This window comes from Atractosteus spatula, chromosome 13 (genome assembly GCF_055471065.1).
Source record: "Atractosteus spatula isolate fAtrSpa1 chromosome 13, fAtrSpa1.hap1, whole genome shotgun sequence".
In the NCBI taxonomy this organism is placed as follows: Eukaryota; Metazoa; Chordata; class Actinopteri; order Semionotiformes; family Lepisosteidae; genus Atractosteus; species Atractosteus spatula.
The window spans coordinates 39,778,827-39,801,087 of record NC_142718.1 but is presented as its reverse complement, the minus strand read 5'-3'; the positions used below and the strand labels follow the sequence as shown (position 1 = coordinate 39,801,087).

The following is a 22,261-nucleotide window of genomic DNA, read 5'->3' as shown; positions in this document are numbered from 1 at the left end:
AGACAGCATTTCTATGACTCTTCTGTATGATGTACAACTGGCCCCCAGATGACATTTCGAACTCGAGGGCGGGTGGCAGTGTTTGTATTGTAAACACAACATACGACAGGAGGAAGAAACTGTTCAGCACTCAGAATGCCAACAGCACGAAATAAAAATGGCAAAAAATAACATCTAAATGAAAGAGTTTAAAAAAAGACATTTGGAAGAAACAGGTTTACAATTGAGCCCTATTCCATTTCCCATTTTATTTCATGTTCATCGCTTGCCAATAACTCACATGTTTAGTGTTGCAATAAGGCAAAGGCAGACTCCTTCTCGGGTTCGATTGTTCTTGTGTTTGAAGCCTCCCAGCATCCGATCCCACACATACTGCAGAAAGACCCAGGGCACGTTCATCGAGAGGCATCAGGAGAGAAACACAGCAGCCCCTTGAGAAATTCTCACTGCTGTCCCTCTCCACACACAGGCTGACTAAAGTTTCAAACCAACCCAGGACGTTCCTACACAAGATCCCTGTGCCGGACGTTTTTTTTTTTAATAAGGGACCACAGATCTAGATGTTTCTTGCCTTTTTATGTCTGAAAAAAATCTGATTATTCTACACTTTCATGAATATTGTGAATTATGATCCACTACTGCGACTACTGTTGATTATCCCCCCCAAAAGCCCCTCACGATAAAAGAAACTCTGGGCTCGCTGGCTCGCGTCGCTCTCGCCCAGCAGCTTCGAGAGTGAACAGGCCAGGGGCCGCGCTGCGAGTAAAAGGCCCTCAGAAGGGGACGCCACTCGCCTGTGGGTTAGCAGCTTGTTCCATGATCTTCAACAGCAGGGCCTGGTCTTGCTCTCGCACCTGGTCCTTCGCGTCCCCTAACCGGTCTATCAGACTGGGCAGGACTGCGGGGAAGGAGCACACGACACAGACGTCAGCTCCTAGAAAGGTCGGGGGGACCGCGCCAGGGCGACCAGCTGGGCCCTCGTTCTCTCTGCGCCTCTAAACAGCCGAGATCCGAGATGGCCGGAAATGAAATACTGTAGAAGAGACATCCCGGCTCCCCCTGGGGGAGGGGCGGTCGTACCTGTGCCGATCTGTGTCCTGAAGCGCTCCTGCAGCCTCGTCACCAAGGCAGACAGAATGTCCATTCCCAGCAAAGCCACCTGAGGGCAGGAAAGGGGCAGGCGTCAGCAGAACTGAGTGATGACGGCATATTCAGGATAAAAAAGGATTGCCGCTTTCAAGGTCGTTAATGACGGGAGATGAATGACACGCTTTTTTTTAAGCTACAATAAAATATAAAACACAATAAAATGTTTTCTGCCTACAAAGGATGCATGACTTACTTAAAGCATGACTATTACATGACTGTGGCAAAACGAAAGGATACAATATTTTAGAGCTATACACTGTATTCAGGTAACAGTGAATTACTATTCAACAAAAAGCCGACACAAAATAAAAAAAACTTTATTAAAAAATCATATTATTATTCATTAACAAATATATTTATTAGATTTACACCTCTATCAGAACCTCGTCAATCGTTCCCGTTTAATATGCAAAATACTGTCGCAAAGGATTATGGGTAGTGGTGTTTTTTGGTACAAAAAGGGCCAGAACATCGGCACGTAATAAACAGCTGCCACCGAAAGCAACACGGAAACACTTTAAACACGTTTAAGGTCAGAAAGAGCTACAGCTACGAGGTATAACTAGATATTACATTTCAAACCATAGACCGGTAGACATGGGCTGACCTGTACTCTGCTGCTACTGGTTAATAATCGGTAACTATCCTTGTCTTGGGGTGGCGTGGCTACTCAATGAGCGTCTAGCGAGAGTAGCCCTGCTAACACCATACCAACACATTCGCATCACCTGGACAATCTTGCCCAGGCAATGGTGCAATTTTTGGAACCTTTTACTAATCAGTGGAAAAAAAGGCAGAAAATAAGTTACATAGCACCGCCCTCTAATGGCTTAAATCGGTACTTCATGATCTCTTAACATCTTTTTCATTTTCAAGTCAGGATGAAGCGGACGTGACCATCAACGGTCTTCAAAACAACGATTCTGAGCCTTATTATCTAACGAGCTGCTTTTTAAACGTTTAACATTACGGAGGAGATGATAGGTGCAAAGATATGTTGTTATACAGAAAAGGGTTTAATAGCTATTGGATATAGGCTCTCCACTCTCACACTGACTTTATTTGACCAACTCATGCCATGTTAACATACTACTATAGTAATAGTTATACCATGATAGTAATATGGTAACAGATACTCCCATTTTATATAAAACAGGCTAATCCCAATATACATCCTCCGATCTTCATTCTAACAGAAGTCACTGTAAACATTACACCTATATACAAACTTAGAAATAAGAAATACCAGTTCATGGAGTCTTTAAAGTGATTTGTCTATTTAAAACTATTAATTGGGAATGACAAGCCGTGTCAAAAAACTGGCAAAAAAAATAAGGGTGTCTGTACTCTCGCTGTTGATTAATTTCAAAGGAATTTGCATTACTCACAGCTATTTAAAACCTACACCAATCTACAAGTCTGATTCGCCGGAGCTCCAAGCACGGGAAAATCTAGTAATTACAGGCCTGACGATCCAGAAACAAAGAACAGATCTGAATTTTCACATCACACTCCACTAATTCCTACTGTAATTAAGGGGTTCCAATAATTGCTCTCTTCTCTCCTTTTTAAAGAGGCCCGTGCTCTTTTACCAACACGGCTGTGCGTCTGAAACCCCTTAAGGAGTCGGACTCTGCAGCTCCTCCTCACCTCCCTCCACAGCTGGCCTTTTGGCACATCCCTGTGACAGCATTACCGAGACACCCTCCTCTCCCAGAGCTGGTTGTGGGCCAGGAGCACTCCAGGGCTCCCTGTTCGCTTCTGTGCCACCCCCCCCCCCTCTGCCTGCCTCTCTGCCATGCTTCCTTCAGCCTGCGCCACACTCCCTCCCCCAGGAAGCCAGCACTGTGCTGCCCTGCCCTGCCCACCCAGCTGATGTCTTTCCAGTGTTATAGCTGTTATAACTCTTACTTTACGTGCTTTACCTAGAGTTTCACTGCAGGATTCTACCCCAGCAGCGAATCCGTCAGGACCGGTGGTGGCGATGCACTCGTCATTCCTCTTCCGGTTTAATTTGGTCTTCTTCTTGAATCTAAGCTTCTTTTTCACCTTCATCTTGTGCGCTATTTCTAAATGGAGCTGGGGAAATCTGCTATCAGCAATTACCTCATTCTGCATCGGGACACTGCAAATCAATTCTGACTCAATTCCAAAGGCTGGTCGCAACTCATCTGCCATGTAGGGACAGACTGGGAACCAGGGTAATATCAGGGTAATACCAAGCAGCTGGATCCCAAAGTGTAGGTCAGGATTTGAAACTATATCTGGAACACTAAGGTGATAAATAGTTGAGCCAATATCGCCACAAAGCTCCACCCTTACTTGAAAAACACTTCTAAGTCCAGTAATAACGGGCCTGATGAATTCCAGCCGATGTGACAGGTGAAATGATTTTGATAAAGCTCGAAGAGCCACACATTGGCCTTTTAACAATGGAAAAGAAACACGCAGAGCAGGGTGCTCACTACAGGCCAGAACTCTTCATGACCACTAGAGCAGGGGCAATGGACATTTTTTAAACCACTGATGCATCTCTGGTACAAGTAAAATGAATCAATACTTCATTCTACTCTGAATGCAGAGAAAATGTGGGCTTCTCCTAATATAAAAAAGCTCTTAATCTTAACATTGCTGTATGTAGTAGTATATTATATTTCTCACTGAATATTAAATATAAACATTGCCTTGCTACCCTTGTACCTAAAGTCGAAGAAAAAAAATCTGAAAAAGAACAACAACTTCTGATATTACACTAGCTATTATATTAATATTTAAAAAGTGATTTCCCACAGTTCCAGGGTCAACAGTCTTGCCGAAATAAGTGCTCAGAGATGCATAGGACTCGATAGTCGTGCTGTTCAGTTCCATCCGATTCGGAGGGATCACGCTATACTTTTTATTTGCTGTGTACAGAAACTCTATTTCACTCATGTAAAAGCACGGAAACTTATCCCCTCACTTTAGTGAATAAAAACACCCACAAGCAGCTGTCTGAATTTTCCCTCAAGGAATTTGTCATTTGTCATTCTGAATGGAAGCAGTTCACCAATAAAGAAGAGTTTTTCTACTACACTTCAGTACTGTAGATACTAAAACATTTTCATGATTTGCTACATCTCCAGATATCTTGAAGCTATTTAGTAATTGAGGGTTTCCATCTTGTAGTATAACTGGGAAGAGAAAGCAAGTGCCCCTTAATTGTATTGAACAAATGCAAGTATAAGACAGCACTGTTATACTGGAAATATGATTTTGTTCTTGAAGCTGCAGAACTCCGTTTTGCAACATTAGTGAAATGTCAAAGATTTGGAAAGTCCTTTTAAACCTTTCAAAGCATTTAAACCCTTTCTCAGCAGGGCCCTTTAATTCTTGCAAATCACTTTACATAATTATAAGCCATGGACACTTAAGTCACTTTAGCCACCCAGGTTTAATGACAAAAAAGCTTTCGCAAACTTAACCTTAATTAAAAAAAAAACACTCCTTCTGTCAATATTTCACCTGCCTGCCAGTCCCTGTAAGGGGATTCCATTGGTATACATACAGAAGTCTCACATCCAGGACCCTCAGTTCAGGTGCCCTGTCTCAGTAATGCACGACTCTCAGAAGGACACCAACAGGACAGCAAGCAAAACGCATGCTGGCTTTTCCAACTTTCAAAACATTCGGAAAAAGAAGAATCGGAATGCTTCAGTAAAACAGGAACCAAATCTTATAAAGCAGTCTTTAATTAATAACATGTTCTTAACGTAGTGTTCAATAAGTGATAACAGTAGAAGTTCCATATTTCAAGAATGGGTGTACAAGCCTTGGATCTCTCAGTAACTTTACAATGCAGACCTTGCTTTACAATCAGGGACTTAAGGGTCATTCGGCTAAGTGTGAGGCTACAAACTGACTATCTCTAGAGGATCAGACACTAGAGGATTTAACTCTCACTCTATTTCTCTCCAGCTGCTAAGACCGGTGTTTTCAGTACTTCACAAGCCTGGGAAAATACTGCATCTATGAAGGAGTCTACATCTAAGTGGACAATGCAGCCGAGTGTCACCAGGAAGCTTCTACAGGACGCAGCCATTTTGGCTCTGCTCAGCAAGAGTTGTCGCTGAGCCAAAATGGATGCTGATAGCTCTATAATTGAACACTGCAGTTGGCAAAGATACTCGAGAGCCCGGCTGAGAAATCTAGTAAAATCAGAGCAGGGCTGTCTTTTGAGGAAAGAAATGCAAAGACAGAGGGGTTTTGATTTTAAAAAAAGGTAGACAACACACAGTGAACCTCTGCGTTATGTGAGTTTTAGAGGAACAGATATAGCCCTATAGCAGAAAGGAAAAAACAACCTAAAGTATAAGCAGGACTCCAAAAAAGGGGGTAGGTTTGTTTTGGTTCAAACAATTATAGTCTTCTGGAAATCACACCAACAGATCTTGAACTTCCATGAGACACCCACCTGACAGCACCCTAAAAAAAGCAGACGATACAATTTCTGCATCTCATTATTGAGCCTTTTAATTACTTCTTAACACATCTTTCCGGTTTCATTTAGAAAGTCACACACCCAGTTACTGAAACAGCAAAAGTGCAAACAGACAATATGCATCTCTTGCACAAACGGACACCTCCTGAACTTCCATGCTTCATCTAAAGCCATAGTGAACTGAGTAAACTGAGTTCCACACTCTGCAATCCCTTAACATGCACAGAAGATATGCATTCTCTCAGCAGTGTCTCATCATACCCACTGCTGAGAACTTCACTAATATCTGCGACCAAGGCATCTCTCTCAGCCTTGTAGCACCATCTGCTGCAGCAGTCACATGTTAGGCCCAGCCTGCCTCACAGCTTTATTGATTTTTGCAGTGTTTGTCTGCTTCAGTACAACTACTGCATGTTTACACGTGCCTTTTCGGCTGAGAAGAGGCCGCAGAAGATTTTTGTGTGCTAAAGTTGGTGGAAACCACTATAATAGGGAATTTCTGACACTTAGAACTGACTGAAGCAAGTTAAAAATCTAAACAAGCAGGCAGATTAATAAATCATCAATTAGTACTGGAGATGTTCTGGAGAGCTCAGCTGGAATGAAAACCAGCAGACTCTTACAATTTAATAGAGCATTAGTACTTAAACTGGAAAAAAAACTCCATCCAAAAACCTGCAATCTGATCTGGAAATCCTGTTAAACTCTATAGAATTTAACCTGAAAAAGACACCCACTCTCAGGTTTATAAACAGCTCAACAAAGACACAGACCATGGAAAATGTCAGATGTACAGTACAAGGGCATTTTAACAGGCCACAGATGTGTGAGGACTGCAGAGCTCAATGCCAAATGATGTGCCCCCTCTGAACCACTGGCATTATCACACTGCCTGTGAGACTACACACACATACTCCCTTTTCACCAGCAGCCCTGGAAATACTGGCCATGCATCACTGGAGAAAATCAGGGCATTTGATTCTGTTTTTTTTTTTATAAACTGCTGATGCCAGAAGCTGTCCACACTGCTTTCTCAGCAGAGGTGACATAAAAAGCACAGGATCACTCAGGGAAGTGATCCTGAAGATGCTCACAAAACCGTTGTTGTAATGATACATTTATAGTTTCATTTTATAGGCCAGCTGCAAAAGCAATCTCGGAGCACTTTAAAATACAGTCATTTCCAATTAAAGAAAAAACGTTATTAAGATTAAGATGACCTTTATTAAGATTAAGAACTCTTGCCACTTATTTATTGACAATCAGGAAATCTATTACTAATGTTTTCAAAAGTGAAACAAAAGTGCACAGAAACCTACATGGTCAATGATGCAATCTTAGTACTTCAAAATATAACCCCTATGTGCCCCCTTCATAATGACAAAAATTGGATTAGTGGAGTTCCTTCATGTTTTAAGCACTGAGTGACAGCAGGCAAAATTATCCCCCCCCATACACACACACACAGAAGCAGTCCTTCGAGAGACATTCATTTGATACAACTCTAATCTTATGAGATAACGCGTCTATGCAGACAGGTCTCCCCGATAGTGATGTTGTCCATTTTTCTTGATTCATCACAAGCTAAACACCTGGGTGCTGAATTAATTATCCATCTGACAGCTGGTTACATCTGTGGCCTCCTACAGCCCCCTCACATGGCATCTAACTTCTTGAAACATTCTGTTTTTAAACTCTCTGAAAGGGTGCGTAAATGTTTTGAGAAAGACATTTCTACTTTGACAGGTTCACCCTCGGTGAACTGCTTTCCTCGTTTCATGATCTGCTGGGCTGCCCCAAGCTGGATGCCCTTGTCTGCTCTGCCGACGGGTGTGTGCTCTCTTCACTCTGCTTAGCACTGTGGCTCCAGCCTCCGCACTTTCAGCAGGAGTCTCTCATTGCCAAGCAGACAAAGCAGGAGTCTGGCCAAGCCTGAGACCAAATCATCTGTCCCTGTTCAGGACATCACAGCAACTCTTTTTTGTGGCTATTAAAACAAACACAAAATTAAATACTAAAGGCAAACGGATAGATTATTTAAGTGTATGTTTTCAAACAGATTCAGCAGGCAGCAGGATATACCTGCTTGACATGAGCCTCAGACATGATCTCCTCAAACTGCTCCCCTATGAATACGACACACAAAGATTGCTAGAAGCAAGGGCACGATTTAATCGCACTGCTGACCATCCACATTTCCCTGCACTACATAAAACCCAAACATGGAGCACGTCGCTAAGCACAATCTTTCCTCCCGCTGCAAAGTACAGTGGGATTCCCTTAGGCTTCTCAAAAATGTCAGGCCAGTTTATAATGGATTCTGCACCAACATGCAGAGGTTTTTTTTAATAAAAAAAAGCAAAGCAGAGCAAACGTGGAGTGTTTCAGAGAGCTGCACGGTAAGGATCCAAATCTTTCCACTCAAAAAGATTTATACCATGACTCAGTCCAAAGCACTACATGTGGTTTACTCCCACTGTGCAAGTATAACATCAACCCCACATCAGCCTACAAATATGTACAATACTGGAAAAAATGAAGAAACAGAAACAATGCTTCATTCTCTTTTAGATGGCCGACTGCAAGAAAACCACAGAATCTGATCATGTTCCTTATACTCAGATAATCATTATGCAAAGTGTTGCAAAAGATGCAAAAAGCTCACAGGAATTAAGGCGGTCGTCTGTCTATAAAAATAGAGATAGCAGTCAATCCAGTCTATTTCTGCTAAATCTGTCTAAACTTGTTTACCATCGTTGAGACAAGCATATATTTAATCCAAAAAATAGTGCACACTCCAGCTCCTGAGACTTGGTATAATACACTAATAAAAATAAGAGTTCCAACATCAAAAGCGCCTCCAAAACCACAGACGATTATGCCAACTGCAACTTCCCTTTCCAGACTTTCATGATCAATTTTAAAATGTACAATTGGTTGCTGGGTGGCATAGTGGTACAGAGGTTAGCATTGTTACCTTGCAGCACTGGGGCCCTGGGTTCAGTCCCTGGCGTGCTTTCTGCCTGGAGTGAGTATGTTCTCCTCGTGTTTGCATGTATTTCCTCCTGGTGCTCCGGTTTCCTCTCACAGTCCAAAAACACACTGGTAGATTAACTGTCTTCTGGGAAAACTGGCCCAGGTGTGAGTGCGAGTGTCTTTGCGTGCCCTGCATTGGACTGGTGTCCCATCCAAGCACCGAAGAAATGATGTGATGATAACTGGTTCGACAGTTGGCATTTTACAACCAATACTGTCTTGCTAACAGGATAGCAGGAGGATATGTTACTGCCACTAAACAAACAGAAAGGAAATGGCCATTGTTGGGGTGACCACATTTCCCCGAGCTGAGAAAGAGACACCCAGCTTTCTGCGGGACAGTGAGTTCTGAAAACTCTTCCCACCTTAAATACAGGAGTGCACCATCCGCTACAAGAACAGCCACAGGATACAACCAGAATCTTAGCCCTTGATTACTTAAACTGGCTCTGGTAACAGTTTGGTACGATACAAGAAATGTGCTGGAGAATTTTATTTTAAAAAAAGTCCATGAGAAAAAAAAGATTGTAATTTCTATAATAAAATGGAATAAAATATTATTATTATTATTATTATTATTATTATTATTACTACTACTACAATGGAATGCCATAAGAAATGGCCAGATTAAAAACATCCAAACGCACATATTCTTGGCAACCCTTGGAGATTTGTTTCTACAAGAATGTTACCACTGTAGTGGTGTTAACTACTAAGGCTGTTTGATGGTATTTGTCATTAGTTAAGGGGTTAACTTAACGAGCGATGAGCTTTCTTTCACTATGTCTGAAAGACTAGAGGGTCCTGGCCCCGGGTACGCTGCCTTTCAAGGTCCCATCAGGGGCAGAAGGGCTCAGGCTTCGTTGAGAGGCTGTCTGTTGCACCTGTCTGTGTTACTATAATCAGGCCAGAGCTCTTGCTCTGTACAGTACATACCTCCCCTTTTATGACCATTCAGCCACTCGGCAGATGGGCCTGAGCCGTGAGGAGAAGACAGGAGCTGCGCTGTGAACCACAGCGCGACAGGTAAACCCCCCACGAGTGACGGAGTCTCTTTCCCAGTCCAATACCGCGAGGAGCTCCAGTGCAGGTGCGACAGAGCCAGTGGGAAAATCAGATCTCTTTCAGCAAGGGAACATTCACTACTTAATAGGATCTAAAATTCACACAGTAAACATCTCAGTATTCTGAAGTTCCTACCGAAATTTCAAACAATCCTATGATGGCAGCTGACAGTTCTTTTGAAATGTTTTTTTTTTTACATTTAAACACTTGCTTGGGGTTAGCAGAACCTGGGAAATGTACCCCCAAAGCAGAAATAAACCAGGGTGTTGGCTTCAGCAATACGGCCGGAGAGCTGGTTCCACACTCCCACAACCCTTTAGGTTAAGAAGTGCTTCCTGTTCTCAAGTTGAAATGTCTTTGCATATGGTTTCCACTCGTGTCCTCTGGTTTGTGGTGCACATCTGATTGCAAAGTACGTTGTTGCTTGGTTAAAAGATTGACAAGTTGGTTAGGCAAGACCTTCATTCATTTCTAAATTTGTGGTACTTATTCCATAACTTTAGGGATATCAATACAAAGGATCCTGTAATTTACTTCAAGAAAAAAAAACTATCCTAAATGAACCAGCAATTGTCAAATATCTACATATCTACTGAACAGGACACTAAAGAACCAGCCTGTACTTAACCTGGTCAAATCCCACTAACCAATATGCCATATAAGACCAGTTACAAACGTGCCCGCTGATCCGATTTGGGTGCAAGCAGCTAATTTATCTGAGGATTTAGTCTTTCAAGCCATTTCTCGAAAGAAGAAAGAAGTATTGGCTCAGCAGCATGGCTGGTTCGCTGGATTCAGACACCCACACAGACGTTTACAATCCATTCACTTGACATATAATTAGATACACACTGCAGATTAGCTGCTAATCCAAAATTATAGATTGCTGTAGTTAAATCTGAAAGACCAGCAGAGATTAACAAATGTTTTCTTTCCTCTCGCCTTTTTATTTTTGCTGAATCATTAGTATAAACATGACTTCAATTTTTTACACTTCTAGTCAGCAGTTATAAAAAAAAAATCTGAAACACTGAGAAGTCACCCTGCCAAAAGCTTGAGCTGGAGATAAGTGTATTCCTGGACCATTAGCGCCTTCTAAAAACACTTCCTGTTTTTACCAAGGAACAGCCTCCACAGCACTGAGCTGGCAGAAAATCTTCATGGAAGCCGCAGCATCTTGCAAACAGTACGGGCAGAGCGCTGGGGATTGTTTTTCTGACGAACTTGAGAAAATAAGGTAAATTAAATGCAGCCTTTCTTTCTCTCTTATTTAAACACCGAGTGAAAATTTCACTGCACATTTGAAACTGAACTCCCAAATAAGCTCGCGCAGGACTATGGTTCACCCTAGCCAGTGCAGATGGCAGCGTGAGTGAATGAAAGCTCTGCCCTCTGCAGCCGTGAGCCTGGTGTTCTGGAGAGCACTCGACGGGAGTGGGCCCAGGCCAACAGGAATGGCCTGCGTGCTATCTCAACAAAACCGCAGTTGCATGCTTTTTTTTTTGCCCAAAGCGACCTCATTACTCTCCAAGCAAAGCTACACGTCATTCTTTGTCAGTGACCTATTAGAAACCACGCTGAAATCTGTAAAGTAGAAAATGATTTTTTAAAATGGCTTAATGCTGTATAAAACCTCTAGGACTGTGTCCTGTCAAACCTGTATACATATATCATCAGTTCTGTCTGAACGGCTTTACATGCACAGCTGTTGTAAAGCCCGGGTTCTGGAACACTGTCAAACACAGGCTGGTTTGTAGGACTATTTTAAACCAAGGACTTCATTATGCTGCTATGTACAATTGGCTCATTCATAGGTTACAATTGTGATCTAAATGGATAAAAATGTTGATCTGTCGTGTTTGACTAAAGAGTGGCTTTTAACTTCTGCCGAGATGGAACTTCCAGCAATTAAAGCACTCGTACAGCCCGATTCAGGGGTCACTAACTAAAGGCCAAGACACATTCCAGGTACAAAGAAAAGCAATATTTGAGAAAGAACAAGAAGTACAGGAACACGGCAGGCTGTGGCAGCTTTCTGTGCTTGGGGGAGATCCACATCTTCCTCGAGTACCTTCCTCTACATGTTTTTTGTGCTCAAACAGGCACCGATTTCTCTGGAACCTTCTCGACCAACAGTCTGCTGGGAAGTGAACTGTCAATTTGTCAATGACTGAACAAAAAACTGGTACCGTCAATCAATATCCTGTTCAAGGTCAGTAATCTGTCTGGCCTAAAAACTAATGCTTGTGATTTTATTACAGTATTCCAAACCAGCATTTTTATTACTCTGAAATGCTTCTACCTACTAACCAACAGGAATTCACGTTCTCAGCTTGATCTCTTTTTAACAAAACACCACAGCTAAAAAATCAACAGCATTGTACACTATACAGTTTGAAAAAGACCATTCAAAACTTGATTTTAATTCTAGGATACATTTTTCCAAGCGATATTTGAACCTGTTTGGAAACAGGTCTTGAATTAGACAAGCTGCCAATGAATAAACTCAGAAACGCCTAACCCTTATGAAAAATAAACAGGTACTGTGTTCGTTCACCGACATGTGATATAAAAGTTTTGATTCCAAAACAGTTGATATGCTTTATTCAAGTGCCAGCTACAGCTACTAAAATATATTCTCGGTGTATTCTAAGCTTAACCATTCATGATCTACTTAACTCTTACAAATTCTTGGAAAAAAGAAATGGCAAGACTACTTTCCAAACAATTTATTCAGTATTCTCATTGCATGTCTCAATAAAAAAAAATGAATTCACACTCAAAAGTAATATAATGTTGGTAAACATGATGTACCATAATAGAATCCTACGTATTCACTTGTGGAGAAAGCTAGTTAAATACAAAATATAGCATCACGTTTTACTTCACTAACTCAGAAAGTATCATCAGAGCATTGCAAAAACATAACATTAGTGAATTACACAAACACAAAGGCCTGAAACACGGCCATCGGAAGTACACAATGAAACCAAATAACAAATGTCTTGACTTACAGACTATATAATATTGATAAGTCAGAATCTACATACTGTTGGTGCACTTTTGAAGGCGAGGTCATGCAGTCCACATGACTGTCACTGAACCCATACAAAAGGGCAAACGTGACCTGACAGCTTACTGTTTCTCTCCTTCACCGTGTTTGCCTCTGATGGAAGCTGTTCACCGCCTCTGGCCATTGACAAAATGCTCCTCAACTCCCCTGAAGCAGCCAGAGAAACTACCTCACCATACTGTGGTCATAACAGGTGGTCTTCTGGTCAGGCAGCATGCAAGCGCAGAGCCCTGAATCTGACTGGAAATAAACCGGATCACGCTACAGATAAGCAGTGTAACTTAGAAATGGACTGATACTGCTTTTCTGAAGAGGAAGACAATATTCCAATAAATTACTAATATAAACCAAAACCCAGAAAAGAAATAAGTCACAAGCCAGCACACATAGTCACTTTTCCATTCAGGATAGCATTCAACGACGATGTGATCGCCAGACTAATTAGATACAGTACTAGTAACCAAACAGGCTAGACTGGCCAAATGGCCTTCTCTCATTTGTAACATTTCTTATTACAAGCCAATGAACACCTATGACAACATATAACAAGTTCACAGGGTACTTTGCGTGGAGAACAGAGGCTGATTCATTTGCTATGGACACAGCTCTACACTGCCAGGATATATGAAACCGTAGTTTCTAATATACCAACAAGACGTTCGAAAACACGAGTGAAAGTCAACACTGATTTAGAAAAAGTGGGCTTTGCTTAACTGAACTGTTACAGTGCTCTTTAAACAAGCTACAGCAGAAATAGACAAAGAGAGATTTATAAACAAAATAAGAAACAATGAACTTGAATAACCCACTTACAAAAAAAACTTAGGTTATCAACCAAACAGGCTCAAATTAGATCAAATGGACCCCTGTCATTGTTGCTTTTCTTATATACTTACAACGTGGTTTTGGAACTTGATCACATTTCAACACAAACCGCATTTCTGATAGTACCTCAAGAAAACAAGACACAAGGCGATTCGGGAAACCAAATAAAGTGCCTCAAAACTGCAGAGTGGAGAAATGCTACACTATAACATCACAGAATTATTCACAGCAACCAGCTTCACGACCAGTAGTGAAGAGCTATTTTAGATATGTAGGGGCACATTGCAATTGCAATTGTGGGAATTACCTGATTACTTATTTGAAAAGACTAATAGAATCAAATCCACCCATTATCAAAAAGTCACTTGTTCCTGGGCTGCATCACAGCCATTCGTAGATGATCCCAGAAGTATAGGGTCCAAGCTGGGACACACCCTGGATATGATGCCAATCCACTGCAGGGCACACAAACACATACCGTACAAGTACATGGGGACAATTTGGAGATCCTAGTTAACCTAGCCAGCACGTTTCTGGAAGGCAGGTGACAACTAGACCTCTGGAAAAAACAAACATCATACAGAAGGTGCCCATGTCCTTAGTCGAACCCGGGACCAAAGAGCTGCAAGGCTGCAGCACTAACCATCATGGCAATCTGCCACCTAAATTGGCACCATGACTAACCAAAAATGGAAGGATTGCAGGGCAACAGTATGTTTAACAAGCAAAACATTAACTACAGATCTTTTCTCATGTAAACTTGAAGACAGAACGGCATAAAACCATGAATAAAAGCAGAAATGAAAAGGTCACCTTACGAGTAGGTCTATTTACAAAAGATGCCAGTTTTTATTTTTACGTATGCTTTCAGAATCCGAGAATCAGTGTTCCGAAAGGGGTGTCCCTGCTCACAGAAGCAAAGAAGCACTACGCAGACACCTGCAGTTTCATTAATCTGGACAGGCACAGCCTGCAGTAGCTCCGAGATGTCACTCAACCACAGCTCCATTCCCAGACAGTCGCTTCTTAATGCAGGTACGCCGCACTGAGAGGGATTACATCATCTGCACAGGAAACGTGCCACGAATGCGTGCCAATAAGATGAACTCCTCTTAATGGCCTCCTCTCATTTGTAACCATTCTTATGCCTTAATGGCGCAAGTGGAAACTAAAGGGAAGTTTTAAACAAGCTTGGAACAGGAGGCATTTCATTACACGAAGGGAGACTGGAACCAGCCATATTGTCAAACTTGACTCAATAGATTCTCTCAGGATCCAGCTGAATGGGAAGCCTTGCACCTCCTAGCTGCCAGTGAATGTACAACCTTCGTGGGCTGAACGGTCTCTTCTCATTGGTACTGTGGTACACTGGACATACAGCCACTTCGGTGATATCCACGCCACTGGAAATCTTCAAATTAAGGTTAAAAAAAAACTTGCTTCTTTAAAATCCTTCCACCATAAAGCAAGAACACACAACATTCATTAGTCCATAGCTGAATTTGTCTCCAGACAGAAATATTATTAACACTTGAAATACAAAAGGGACTGCTGTTAATGAAAACAAACTCGCTGACCAATCGTCTTCCATATCTATTTTGTCTTATAATGGGATCTGTTCTTCTAAAGGTTCAGATTAGCCACTGGCTGTGGGGACTTCTGATCAGTTGTCCTCTGCATGCTTAATTTAAATTAGCCAAGAGACAATTCAATAAAAAATAAAATATTGAGTCATGATGGATGCTGCATTGGAGCTCAACTGCTGGATTCATGTTTCTCCCTCTTAGATAACAGCTCACAGTGCTTGAAAAGATCAGCCCCTCAAGAAGTTAAACCAGGAGTCCCCCCCCCACCTTTTAAACTTGGTCCTTGGCTGATACTAATCAATTCAAGTCTTTCTCATTCTCCATAACACCAAGCTTCTCTCGGGGTCATTTTAATCAAATATTAAATGCATGGGAATGAGGCTGGGGGCACTGCTGCACGCTGAACGACACCAGGGAAAACTCTGCAGTCTGGACCTCAGCCCTCGTCTTTGTAATAATCCTATTTGGCAAGACAGGCCCTGATATAACCCAGACTGGAAAAGTAGAAGTGCTTTTTATAAAGGCCTACCTTTTCAAATACTGTTAGCTTGCTTTCAAACAGAAAAAAAAAATATTTGCACAAAAACAAAAACACAAGGACCACTATTTGTGGAGCAAAGCTCAAAAACAGAGAGAAGCTCATCTGAATATAGACAGTGATGTCACAGGGATTTAAAGGATCACATATATTAAGCGCAGATATCAAACAAAATCATACAAATGTAAGCAAACCTACAGATTGAAGAATGATCATTCCAGTATGGTACATACAATCCAGTATCCAGTATGAAACATAACATTGCAGAGTTATTATTGTGTATGATTTCCCTAGGCATTAATATAATCCTTGCAGTGCAGACATATAGACCAATTCAGCCACAACTCTAAAAGGACTACTGTAGGATTTTGCACCACTCCTAGTGCTAATGACAATGATGAGCTGGTTCTATTGGACTCGGGATAAAAAGCTACCCACAGTGAGTTCCATTTACACTCTACTGGACTCAGGTCACGAGAACAGCCGGCCAAAGGGAGACATGAACATAATACTAATGGCTTACATTTATATAGCACTTTTCTGGACACTCTACTTAAGGAGCTTTACAGGTAATGGGAATCCCCTCCACCACCACCAATGTGCAGCCCCACCTGGATGATGCAACAGCAACTATAGTGTACTAGTACGCTGAACACACACCAGCTCTCAGTGGGGAGGAGAACAGGGTGATGAAGCCAGTTCAGAGATGGGGATTACTAGGAGGCCATGATTGGTAAAGGCCAATGGAAATTTCACCAGGACACCGGGGTTACACCCTACTCTTTTCATAAAACGCCCTGGGATTTTTAATGACCACAGAGTCAGAACCTCGGTTTTACTGTACCAAAGGACAGCACCTTTTACAATATAGTGTCCCTGTCACTATACTGGGGCATTAGGACCCACACAAACTACAGCATGAGCACCCCCTATTGGCCCCACTAACACCTCTTCCAGCAGCAGCCTTAGCTCTCCCAGGAGGTCTCCCCTCCAGACACTGACCAGGCTCACAGCTGCTGAGCCTCAGTGGGCTGTCAATTGTGAGCTGCAGGGTGATATGGCTGCTGGCTAGAACACAGATTATTTTGAAGTCGTGCCACTGTAATCCTGCATTGACTGGTCTCGCACTGTCCCGCTGGAAAACCGACACTTCCTGTTCGGCTGGCAGAAAGGTGGAACCCGTGTCTTCACTGGAAATCTGCGACAAAAGACGATTCCACCCCTCTACCCCATTAGTTGGCTTATACTACGCACCGGTCAGTGTAATGCTCAACATGATCTCTCCAGACACGGTCTTTCATCCAGACCAGCACTGGTAAAACGACATTCGATGAACAACAAACTCCACTACTCTCTCTGCCCCCACCTCAGAAGTTTCCTGGACCACAAAAGAGGGCCATGTTCCCTTTCATCAGTCGACATCATTAACACTGAATGATCTCCCAGCAAGCAGTCCGTTTTCAATGATGCACAGCGAACCGCCTGACCAGTCGCCACAGATGGATCAGGTGGAGGTCGCGGTTCTGGACTGACGTGGTAACTTTCCATCTTCCACCATGAGCTTTCCCCCCACCCCCCAAAAGAGCTGGTTTCTCTGGACGAGTCTGCTGAATGCTGATGCAGAATATCTCATTCTCCAGGCAACGACATGGAGACAAATGATTACATATCACCACTAATTACGACAACAACCCAGCAATTTTTTATCATTTTATACTTTTCTTATGTTGGCTCCAAACATTTCTGAACAGCCATTTATTCTGATTCTCAATCAAACTATTATTAACAGACCTCAAAAAATACCTATCCCAAGCAACATAACTATTTAACCAACAAGCACATCCACTCACTATTTAAACTGCAGGCTACATAACAGTATGCACGCATCCCAGAGGTTACGGATATAAAACATGTTCTAGTTTTTCTCTGAATCAGTACAGAAAACCCAACAAAATTCCAAAGACCCAGCAACTTGTTTTTAGATGACACATAATACTGTACAGAGGCAAACAGAAGAACCTCACACAGTATAAAATGCCCTTCACTCAAGAAAGATCATATTGCAGTGAGCTGGGAAAGAATTTCTTACCAAAAGAATTTCACAGATGGAAAGGCTTCACTGAGCATATTTGTTTAATATGTCTGGAGGAGGGATAAACTACGATGTTTCCACATTCCTCATAATCACAAAAGTCACCTGTCAAGGACAAATACATAGGACACACATGCATGGAGATACTTGTTACCCAGTATGTATTTATATTTTAATTCAAAACAAGATTTAATTTTCATCGGTTATTGTGGTGAAGTTCAGATGACTTTTCAAAAGACCTTTCCACCAAAACGGCTTCTGGAATTCAAAACCAGGCTGATACAATAAAATGTACAACAGACTGCATGCATTCTCAATAGCAAATAAAAATGTCCTAACTCATGTGCATTTGCAAACACACCAGTTACACTAGAAGGATGACTACATTCCGGATTCAGTCATACCTTCGGTATTTCATACACCTGCTTTGTGATGATGTTATCAGCAAGGCACAATACAGTGCAGTAGGCCCTTGTAAATGGAAAAGAACATTAGCAAAAGTTCACCACAAACTGCTCGGTTTCAGTTTTCTAATTTTTGTTCTAATCCTGTCAATTGAGAATGATGGATCTATAGAGGTTGATTATGGTTACTGAAGGGAATGAAAAGTGTCTTCTGCACAAAACAGTCAATTTCCTTAGAAACCGCCACCCCACGGGACCAGGTCCTATACAACACCTGAACACACTTCTGTTAGAAAACACAAGAGGCGTTGTTGTGCAAGCCCTGTGGGTAACTGCAGACCAAGCTTCCCCGTTTTCACTGCTGGACACCAGGAGTGGAGCGGCACGGTGGTGCCTTGATCCGCTCGGCTGCCTCATGGCTTCACAGCCTCGGGTCCCGGGTTCGATTTCCGATGGACAGAGTCTGAAAGCTCCCCCCAGGTTTGAGTGGGGCTGTCGCCAGCAGCTGTTGCTTTGTACACCTACAAAAGGTGTGCTACTGCTGCCAATCAGCCACTGTGAACTGTTCATCCCACCGGAAAAGAAACCTCATTCGCTCTGACCGGTCAGGACTGGCTCCAATGTCTTTCTGCCCTACACTCACTGCTAATGTCGATTCGATATGACACACCAAGAGCCTTGTCCATGGACAGACAGTTCTAAAATGTTGAACTTAAGTTCCGTTTGGAATGCTATGCACTTCCTTTTGGTCTATGTAAACTTTACAGTACAGTCTCCAATAAAACTAGGTTTCGCCAGATTCTTCAACCCCTGAAATCCCTGGAGACAGGGCAAGGCAACGGGACACCCACACTGGACACGGAGCAGCAGCACAGCACAATGCCAGGCAGGCGACTGCCCCGCAGCGGGCAAGTGTTCACAGTGGACACAGCAGGCAGAAGCAGCACATGACCACTCCTCACCTCCTGCAGCACCAGGCCATCACCTAAACCAGCTGCAGCCGATCAGGGAGGACTGCCCTTCTGCCTGAAGGCTGGAGAGAAATAACGGGCCAAGCTCCTTCCCTGGCTGGGACTGTTCTCTAAATATTTACCAGGGCATTAGCAGGAAGGCTGCAGCGCACAAGGCCGTGAGCACTCCAGCAGTAATTAATACACTTGTTTCTTAAATACTGACGAGGTGTAGGGACAGCACTTCAAATCTAAAATCATAAAAAAAGTTTTAATGCAGGATTTAAAATTACTGTGACATTATGGCTTATGAATACCACCTTTAGGGTTTACAAGCAAAACCAAATTAAAGCAATGACAAGCTATGAGATGCAGCAGTATTTTAAGTTTCATCGGACTGAATCTTGTTTTCCCACCTACTTTTTAATAAAGTCATGACAAACTCGGACAAAACTGAAATACTTTTTTTTTTACAGCATCAATGTTCCACCGTATACGTGTATAAAAACCACCTTGTTATTTTTCTGCTGTGAAATACTTTTTTTTCCCCGAAAAATGGTTCTATATAATACCTAGTTTATGAATGTGAGGACGCTGTCCAGCTTGAATGTTGTCATGCCGAAATGAGACTACAGGAAAGCTCTACCATACTGGACGTGTCATAAATACAGCAGCCTGGGCATTAGCCCATCTTCAATACTACAGTGTTAAAACTCAGTACTGTAACAGACAGTTACAGGGTTTGATCCTGTACTACTGCAGTCAGATTCAGGTCATGATTTTAATGAGGAGGAGCCTGTAAAACCTTGGATGCAAGCAAAAACTTCTGTGAAGATTGTGAGCTACATACTACTCAGATTCTAAGTCAGCAGAAGGCCTCCCATGTTGTTATATGTATTTTTTCATTGTACTGGGTTTCTTGCAAGTTTACCCCTAATTTGAAACCATTTAAAAATGCTTCTGAATATTTTAATGAAAGTGCTGTGATCTTTTTAACGAAGATGTGTCTGGGAATGAACAATTAAACCACCTTTGAGGATATGAACATAAGAAACAAACACTAAAAACAAGAGGAGGCAGTTCAGCCCACATAACCTGTTTGGCAGAGAGTAGCTAATACATCCGAGGACTTAATCCAGAAAGCATCTTGAAAGAAGCCAAGGTATTGGCTTTAACAACATGACTGGTAGTTTGCTCCAGACTCCTTCAACCCTTTGAACTGTCGTGAAACCACCGTTTTCCTCTTAAGCAACAATGATGAGCTAAGGCAACGTCTGACAATGAGGTAAACAGGAATAACAATAACAAAGAAAAAATATCCGTGATCTAAGGCCTGCCTTTAGCACAGCATCCCACTGGACTTTAAAGATGCAGCCTTAGAATAAACGAACTCTTAAATCGCTCTTAAGAATGATAGCTCTCATTCTTAGAATAGCTATCAAAACTCAATCAAAAAAACTTTTTAAAGCCAGCTTTTAAATCATCCTAGATCTATAGCTTTCAACCAGAACATTCGCTCTTGTTTTGGAAAAGTGTGACACTATCGACACTGATTATTGTACATCACACTGTGATGGAAGATGTTTCCTGTAAGAACTGAGCAGCTAGAATGGCAAAATTGTTGACTCATTTGGCTACAAGGTTGAGATGCCAAACACCAATCAAAACCAGGCAGACACTGCACCACTTCAATTCAGCTTCCATGCCAATGTCCACATTTGCCCACATCTGAAGGGTTTAACTAGAACGGTAAAGTCTTAGACTCATTATAAGATTACCTCCGATAAGTGCAAACAAAAGTCATTATGCCTGAAAACAGTTACAATGAAAGACTGTTTTTCCGGTCTAATTGCCTAACATGAGCTAGGAAAACTATGGGCATACTAATGGTTTAGATGCCAATGTCTTCATTAATGATGTAGCAGTTTTTTTTCCTATATCAAAACATGGAATTCCTTTTCCTGTAAAAGTTCTTTGACTAGATCCAAGTTGTGTATAGATCACTGAATATAACAGGGAACAGTTCCTCTCTTCACAAACAGGAAAACAAGCAAAGGCAACTATTCTTAATTAGAGCATGTCTTTCTGCATGGCATCAGACCTGCTTCCTGTTCATCTTGCAGCAATAAGGACAACATTGTTAATTACTTATCTTCTCCACCATGAGCTCTGTTCCAGCCAGATACCACACAACAACACTGCTCACTTTTGTGGCCTGTGATGAACTAAAATGCTTCATTGAGTGCAAATTCCTGCAGCAGCTTCAAGCTTATTTAAAAAAAAAAACCTGGCTATCTTTGACCATGCTGAAATGCTACGCAGACCCTACTGTATATTACTTTACAGACAAGTTTGGGATGGATACTTACACAACCTCAATTACTCAAACTCTCAGACACTGTAAATAAAGCAGCAAGTAAATACATGTTTACATTTAAAAACCAGTATACCATGCCAAGCATAAAGGTTGTGTTCAACAGACATAATATCATGGAATAATCCTGGTTATCTGCACTTCGAAGAACTAGGCTACAACCCAAGAAGCAATTCAAAACCACCTATCCTTTCCTCTCCTCCCAAGCAAAGATGTGTGAACCCGCTGTATGAAGACAAAACTTCAAACGCTGTTTTTGAGATGATTAGAGGCTGTATGTTTGGTGGCAGTTTTTGAAGGAATACCAAGTGAAATGCCTTTTAGAGATGATACATCCAGAATGAGCAGGCTCCACGGCTGAAACGTGTTTTCTTTCTTCTCTTTTCAGCAGGAATAAACCTATTACTTGTTCCTTTGCAGCCTGCGCATGCTGACGCAGCTCCCCACCTGAACTACTATCCACTAACTGAACCTTCTTCTCATGAGGGGACCAAGGGTGAATTGCAGTTTCCACTAACTTAGAAATCTAGGAATGTAATGGATTACATCACGTTGCAGCTACGCCACACACCACAGATCACTGACATTTATGAGTTTTTAAAAAGCCGTTTCCCTAAAACTTCTTCAAGAAACGAGTTTTGAAAAGTTATTACACAAGTAACCTGCGACTGTAACGGTTTACCTTTTGAGTA

At 42.0% G+C, this 22,261-nt stretch overlaps 1 protein-coding gene and 1 non-coding gene across 19 annotated transcripts in view; one reads left to right on the top strand and one right to left on the bottom strand.

Moving 5' to 3' along the window:
* clasp1a (cytoplasmic linker associated protein 1a) overlaps positions 1–22,261 on the bottom strand; it is a 98,970-nt gene that overhangs the window by 72,400 nt on the left and 4,309 nt on the right. For all 18 annotated transcript variants that reach the window (XM_088930404.1, XM_088930384.1, XM_088930385.1 and 15 more), the window contains exons 3-5: positions 1,081–1,159; positions 795–898; positions 281–372 (exon numbers count right to left, since the gene is read on the bottom strand). In XM_088930404.1, the coding sequence (XP_088786530.1) occupies positions 281–372; positions 795–898; positions 1,081–1,159 (275 nt within the window). The remainder of the gene's footprint in view (positions 1–280; positions 373–794; positions 899–1,080; positions 1,160–22,261) is intronic.
* Positions 1,790–1,918, top strand: LOC148822418 (U4atac minor spliceosomal RNA). Its single transcript, XR_016094091.1, has one exon. It is a non-coding gene; the product is annotated as a U4atac minor spliceosomal RNA (small nuclear RNA).